Source organism: Nicotiana tomentosiformis, chromosome 1 (genome assembly GCF_000390325.3).
Source record: "Nicotiana tomentosiformis chromosome 1, ASM39032v3, whole genome shotgun sequence".
Lineage (NCBI taxonomy): Eukaryota > Viridiplantae > Streptophyta > Magnoliopsida > Solanales > Solanaceae > Nicotiana > Nicotiana tomentosiformis.
In genome coordinates this window covers 15,209,916-15,217,050 of record NC_090812.1, presented here as the reverse complement: position 1 = coordinate 15,217,050, position 7,135 = coordinate 15,209,916, and the positions used below count along the sequence as shown (strand labels likewise).

The following is a 7,135-nucleotide window of genomic DNA, read 5'->3' as shown; positions in this document are numbered from 1 at the left end:
AAGGACTTCGTACCTAACTCAACTCTAAAAATTAGCGATCATCCAAAATCTTAAAAGGAGTCAATACTCAATAGTGTGTTACCTCAATGATGTGGTACATTCTAGCCAGAGATGGGCGGGGGTTTGAGAGATTCAAGATAAGTGAACAGAGTGGCAAATGACTTTCAGGTGGATTAAGAATTTTGGCCAGGATAAGCAATATAGAGCAAGAGAGTTTGTGTTGTTATCATATTTCTAATGTGCTCAACTTAAGCTTCGAGGGTGATATGGTATTTGATGGTAAAATTTTACGTTACATGGCTCTATGTACTTTTAGGGCTTAGAATTTAGAGTATAAGGGTAATTTTCCTGTGAAACTATTCATAGGCGTACTGGGATTAGTTATCTAAAGACATAAGTTGAATTCGCCGTGTATATTAATTAGATTTAACTGGAAAACCAAAAGGAAATAACTGAAATTTATATTCCGGTTCAGTTTTTCAATTTGGTTTGGCCTAATTTATTTTTTAAAAAATCGCCTTTTATATATTGAAAAACCGTAGTTCTCGGTAAAAATTTAAAGTAGTAGAGGCTTACAATGGGAGAAATGAATAATCACCAACTACAGGAAAGCATATTTATGAGTTACTGGAGCCAGCAACATGAAGAAATAATCTGTCATATGAGGGATTATTCTAATGGCACTGTGATTTGTAGCATGACAATCTACAAGTGCTAGTATAACATTACCTTCACTGAATAACTATATAAATTATGAAGAAAAGAAAAAGATGGATCAAACTGAACTTATTCTGGTTCATATTAGATTGCATATTTACAAAAGCCAAAGTAAAAATTGAACTGGAATTATACGAGTTCGAGCCTAATAAGTACGAAGAGTTCGGAATGAAAGGGAATAAAGGACAATATAAAATACACTTGTCTTCTATTTAAACTTGCACTACCATTCACACTCTTTTCCTTTCCTTTCCTTCAGGTTCCACTTCTAAGCACATAAGTTAATATAGCGCTCAATAAACATTATAGTTTAGACTTCTTATTGAAACAACTTTGAATATATTAGTTATGGTTTAGTGAAGATATATGTAACATTATGCATTTATTTGGTTGATATAAATACGGGGTGCCAGTAAGTTTTTGTATTATTTTAAATTCCGTAAAAATGATTGCGCGCAGATAATTTTACTTGCAACTTCCTTAGAAATGCAATGTACCCAAGTTTAACATAATCTAATCTAGGGTCAAAAGAAGTCACCCAGTTATAATGAACAAAAGGCCCAACCTTTCACTTTGGAGGCGTTTGCTAAATTTTACCACAAGTGGTATCTCCACTCTAGTTGGGCACAATTATACCTTTCATGAATGTGCCCATTTTCATATGTTTACTATAAACTACTAGTTATATTTCGTACTTTCGATCTAAGATGTGTAGTGGGTGTTTGACTCGAGAGCTTCATGCTTTGACCTTGGAATTGATATCTTTGAGATGCATATATTATGAGCATAATTAGCTAGCTTTACTCAAAAGCTACATTTGGTCCCATCAATGATTTCTGTGTTAGTTTCTCTCTGCCGAATTCATCTAAGATCATCATATCCTACCTATGCATTTTAAAAAGAGCCAAAAGAACTTAAAAAGAAAGGGAGTTAACAAGGGAAGTTTGTTTTCGTAGCAATATAAATACATGTACCTTCCAATCACTAGTACTTTCTTTCTTCTTGTGATGTCTTTATCAGATAAAAACAAGGAAACAAAATAAAGGAACTTAGAAAACAAGTTGAGATAGGGCCATGAGAAGAGCAGCATGTTTTTGTGCAATCATAATGGCTTTCAATTTGATTTGGTCATTCCCAAACCAAGCAAAGTTCCAAAGAAAGCAAATTATATTGGTGAAACTCATAACGTCAACATATATTGAGAGATGATGGAGATGCCTTTGCTCACAAGAAACTAACTTGTTTAAAAAGTAAACACCTACACATGCAAACTCCCACAAACACCAAACAAAACTGAGGGTGGGTGGGTTGTGTTTTGGGGGTGGGGGTGGGGTTGTTTGTTTCTTGATCTCTTTTTTTTTATGTCAACATGTGCAGTTGTTTGTAAATGCAGTCTTGTGTTGTATGGGTGAGATGATTAGAAATGCTCAGTGCTTACGAGCTAATTAAGCAATGAAATGATTTTATTATACTTCGAAAGTGGGTTTATGTCTTAATCTAATGAACTTCCTCTGGGATTTATGAATTGCTACACGTGGTGAGGAGGACACAACTTTTGATTATGCTGATATTTAGAATTATTTTCTCTATTAAGACAAAGAAACCAACATGCCGTGCCTCATTCTTTGGGTTTAATTTGTTTGGATTTATCTACTTAAATCAGTGTTGAGATCGCTACACAATATATTGGATATTGCTCCTTTAGTCCCTGTTTCCGTATTCAATTTGGCATCTCACAAGTTGGGACCAATTTTAAGTTTAAATGAGCGTTTACTTCAATTATGAGGGTATTTCAAATTGTTCTCAAGCTATAAGGAGGTAACGTAAATATAGAAAACCACATGAGTAAAATGCATTAAGTATTTACTCCTATAGTCCTGTAGATAATGCAATCTTTTGATATAATTTAAAGGCTTAAAAAAATTTCGTTTAAATGGATTTTCTCAGTAAAACTTTTGACTAATATGAATGAAATGGCCCCGTGAATTTGCTTTATAACTTCGGCAGATCTAAAGTCAAAGAATAGAAAGGGGAAAAGAAGCAAATAGAAAGAAGCAGAGACATGACATTCTTTTTCTTCACAAGTTTAGGCTTTAATGTTTGCTTAACACATAACAGCAACGCTCATCACGTTTTAACAGTAATTAAGACCTTAAAAAGCACTTTGAATTCCAATGCTAAAAAGAGTAATTACTCTTTAAGAATCCTTAAAAGTAACCTTTGAATGTCATGGTTATAAGTTTCCCATTTCACATTCAATAAAGCACTTTAATTTTGGCAATTCACGGATTGAACCCCCTCGTTAATTAAAAAAGTAAAAGAGAAGTCGTTTCTTAATGTAAATTGGTAAAAAGTAGAAACTTTACTTTTTAGAATTATCTTCAAACAAATAGCAGAGCGAAATTAGAGTATTGTATATATCATTTACTTTGCTACTCTTTTCTGTCATAATTTGTACTACAAGCTTCTTTTTGGATTTTATAAATATTACTACTAACTATTCCTTATAATGTTTGCAATTTTAGAAATTAGGTTCGTTTAATTAATTGAACTTTATGTGAAGCTTTACTAAATTTTTACTTCTTAGAATTTGATACAATTAAATGGTGTCAAATAAAGTAGGATGAGGAGAGTACCATTTTCTGTAGGCAATTAGTCGCCACTTCCTTTAATCCACTTTTCTACTATTGAGATTTTCATCTTTGTTAATAACATTAAAACTAATTACTTTTCTTACTCTTCTTTCGTCTTTGTCTACCTTTCAACTTCTATAACCTTCGTTCACACTCCACAAAAGTCTATTTTCATACAAAATCACTTTCTCGTGTGTTTTCTCTGGAAAATACTTTTCTTGCCTAAGGATATAATCAATTTACACTTTAAAAATGATACGTAAAATGATGATAAATCGGTCATTCGTTATTTCAAAATAATTACGACATTAATCTCTACGCTAAAATTTTGTTAACATCTTCAGAAAAAAGGGGGAAATCAATCTAGCACTATGTTGTAAATTAAAATTTCAATGTTCTTTGATCCATTATTAATCCATTCAAAATTTGCATCACATCCTTGGAGATGTGACTCTTCTCTGAACTCTACATGAACGTGGGATACGTACCGGGCTAGCCTTTTTTAAAGTAAAAAACGAATATTTCGGATATCAAAAATTAACTTAAACTCTTACTTTGTGTCTGTTTTTTTTTCCAAACGACACAATAATCAATATATGTAAAATAGGCTCAATTAGTGTGAATGGAACATTCATTTTGACAAATTGACACAGTTACCTAGTAATACAAGTTTAACATCTCACCTAATTTGATGTTTCAAAGATATTTGAAACTGTACAATCAATAATTCATGATTGTTAGTATATATATGTCTTTTTGTTTGTTTTTTCATTTGTCAAGTCTTAGAGATAGTTTTAGAATGTAAGGAATCAAAATAAATATGGATCCACATCACGTGTGTGTGAAAGAAGGGGCGGACGGGAATGCTTACATAAAAATGATATAATGCTTACGTAAGCAACCACCATTTAATTCCGAAAAAAAAGGAAAACAGAAGAAAAAAGAAATAGAAATTAGAATATTGTTCCTTAACTTGGTGACACAAGACAACTGCCAAATAACAATCATAGCACACAAAAGCTAAAAAGGCTACTCAATACTTAGCAGCAGTAGCAGTAGTATCAAAACTCAAAAGGAAAGAAACAAGAAAGAAAGATTTCAAACCTTTTAAATTTAGTACCGTTAATATATGCTACATGTATTATTGATTTGTTTTGCCATATAAATGAGTGTGATAAGGATATGAATATTCAATGCGAGTGCTTCTCCTTAAAAATTATTTACATTGGAAGCGAATACTCGATATTAAATGAAATCTTAGCACTAATTAAGGCAAGAGTTTGAAACTATGATTAGATGAAAAATGAAAATTATGGAGTTAGCTATGTAGACGTATTCGGCCGTTTCATTGTTGGTTTTGGGTTTTTTCCCTTGTTATCGTTGGTGTCGACATGGTAATAATTTTCAAATTTCTTTTACGTCAAATACTAAACATAAAATAAGGGGAAAATTTCATATCGATAATGCATATTGATTTTGAATTGTCACACTGTTTTTCATTTACTATGAACGTAGCAAATATAAATTGTTAAGTGCTATAAACTAAAATAGAAGATTAAAATAAAGCCGAGGTTAATTAGATCCTAGCTTATTGGATCTAATTAATCGAGTGGATTACAATTAAGAAATAGCTAATTAATGAGGCAAACTAATCTCATCAAGATCATCTAGTGATAGGAAAACTTCATCCAAACATGAAAGCTCTGTGCCATCATCGTCGTCATTATCACAGTTGCGTTCGTGTACTCGACAAATTACCCATTTACTATAGTCCTGAAAATATAAAAGAAAACCAACATACTAAGAAAACATGATCTCAAACAGAAGAAATAAAAAAGAGAGAGCATGTTCTGTTCCATTCTTACAATTTTGGAGCGGCTTCTTCTTCTAGAAGATGAACGACTAGTTCCAGAAGAAGAATTAGAAGAATCAGAAAGACTAAATTCTTGCATTACCCAATTGGTTTTGACACCTTCAGGTTGCTCTCCAATGTAAAAAGCATAGTATTTTTTCATGCCGACTTTATTTTCACTGGAACTTGAGAATATTGGTTCGTCAAGTCCTAATGATTTCCAGTATCCATTTCCAGTGATTCTACTCTGTGTTCTCCGACTATAGAAATACCATTTGTTGCCTTCTGCCATTGCTTTTCCTGTCCAATACATATCATGCAAAAAAACAAATGAGAGTATGCCTTTTTCCAACATTTTAAGCTTTTAGACGTGGAATTTAAGTCTTTCATCACTCATCCTCAATATGAATTTCGACATGATTAGCCCACAAAAACAAGAACCATGCCTACGATATAAGGAAGATATAATTAAATAAATAAAAGTGTATTCATATATGGTAGCTAGCACGCACTAAACATGAGTTAGGAGAAGTGAAAGTAGAGAAATAAAAAACATACCATCCAAGTCCCAAGGATCATAAGGGTAAAGATCAAGATCAGGAATGACATCAGGATGGCAAGGTAAAAGAGCAGCCTTGCGATGGAGAAAATGGACAACTAGTTCTTCATCTGTTGGGTAGAATCGAAATCCAGGTGGTAGGTTCACATTATTATCCCCCATAATATATCAATGTTATATAAAAGCTGATGGAGGAGGAAGAATACAACAGGTATATATAGTGATGGAAAATTAATGCAGGAGATTAGTAGAGAAGGAGAGGACAAAGTAATGGTGTAAAAGATTTAGAGGAAGGTTATTTATAGAGAAAGAAATGAAGGAGAGAGATAGAGAGAGAATTGACGTGAGAAAGAAGGTAGATCATCAACACCACCACCAACATACTTTCACTTCCCAATTCTGTGTGTGTTTTGCTTCAAAGAAGGTTTTGCTATGCTTTTTCATTTGATGAGATATTTAAAGGATAAATAGTCGATTTGGCTGGCGGCTCTCTGCTCCAAGGCGGCGGGGTGGCCACCTATTTATGGGTCGAAATCCAATACTCCCATGTGACGCGAGACCATTGGGACCTCCTCCTATTGGACGGAACTCGAGTGAATTACATATATATATATATATATATATATATATATATATATATATATATATATATATATATATATATATATATATTATTAGTTTAGCTTTAAAAGTATTTCTCAAAGATCACCATAAAAATTATCCGTAGAAAATGATATTTATGACCTAAAAATAGATAAAGTTACGTGTTAAAACATATTGATAGCGTAAAAGTTTTTTTCAATACAGTGTATATATGTATATATTAGTTAATTACACAAGTTATCACTCTGTAAATAATGTATGTTAATCCTTGGGCTAGGCCTATGGTAGGACATAGCTTCATAAACAAGGTGACTGTACTTGCAAGAGATCTGTACATATTATGGCGCGGCTTACCATTTGAGGATCTAAATTAAATTTATTTGATTATATCACTATATATATTGAATATTCATTCGGAAAGGTGAAATTTTTTATAAGCTCTGTCTTGTTGATCAATCTCCTTTAAAACAATATAATATGTTACAACTTGAGTTTGACTTGCAGATGCAACTTGTTGAGTTCATAGTTCTTTTAGGTACCCTTTGGGTTGCCAATGGAACAGTGATGGTTGATTAAGATTAGAGTTTCCTACACATCCATCCCTTTCTTCCTTTCTTGTGCTCATCTTCGTTGTTCATTTGTGGTTATAATTAGATCGCATATACTCCTTCTTTCTATGAGTCAAATGGTTGATGTTGAACAAAGTCTATATGTTATGAGCATACAAAAGTACAGCACCGGAAATTTAACTTTCCCAATGAGTTATGTTTT

The 7,135-nt window shown here is 32.6% G+C and overlaps 1 protein-coding gene across 2 annotated transcripts; it reads right to left on the bottom strand.

Moving 5' to 3' along the window:
* Window positions 1-4,820: 4,820 nt before the first annotated feature.
* Window positions 4,821-6,249, bottom strand: LOC104113739 (NAC domain-containing protein 104). Of its 2 annotated transcripts, none has more exons than XM_009624000.4 (3): window positions 5,761-6,249; window positions 5,216-5,502; window positions 4,821-5,123 (listed from the first exon to the last, which is right to left on the bottom strand). In XM_009624000.4, exons 1-3 carry the CDS (start codon window positions 5,921-5,923, stop codon window positions 4,986-4,988), a joined length of 588 nt encoding a protein of 195 aa, XP_009622295.1. In that variant the 5' UTR covers window positions 5,924-6,249; the 3' UTR covers window positions 4,821-4,985. The 2 variants fall into 2 exon arrangements, with proteins under 2 accessions (XP_009622295.1, XP_009622296.1); XM_009624001.4 differs by having other exon boundaries at window positions 5,306-5,502; window positions 5,761-6,069.
* Between the last annotated feature and the right edge of the window lie 886 nt (window positions 6,250-7,135).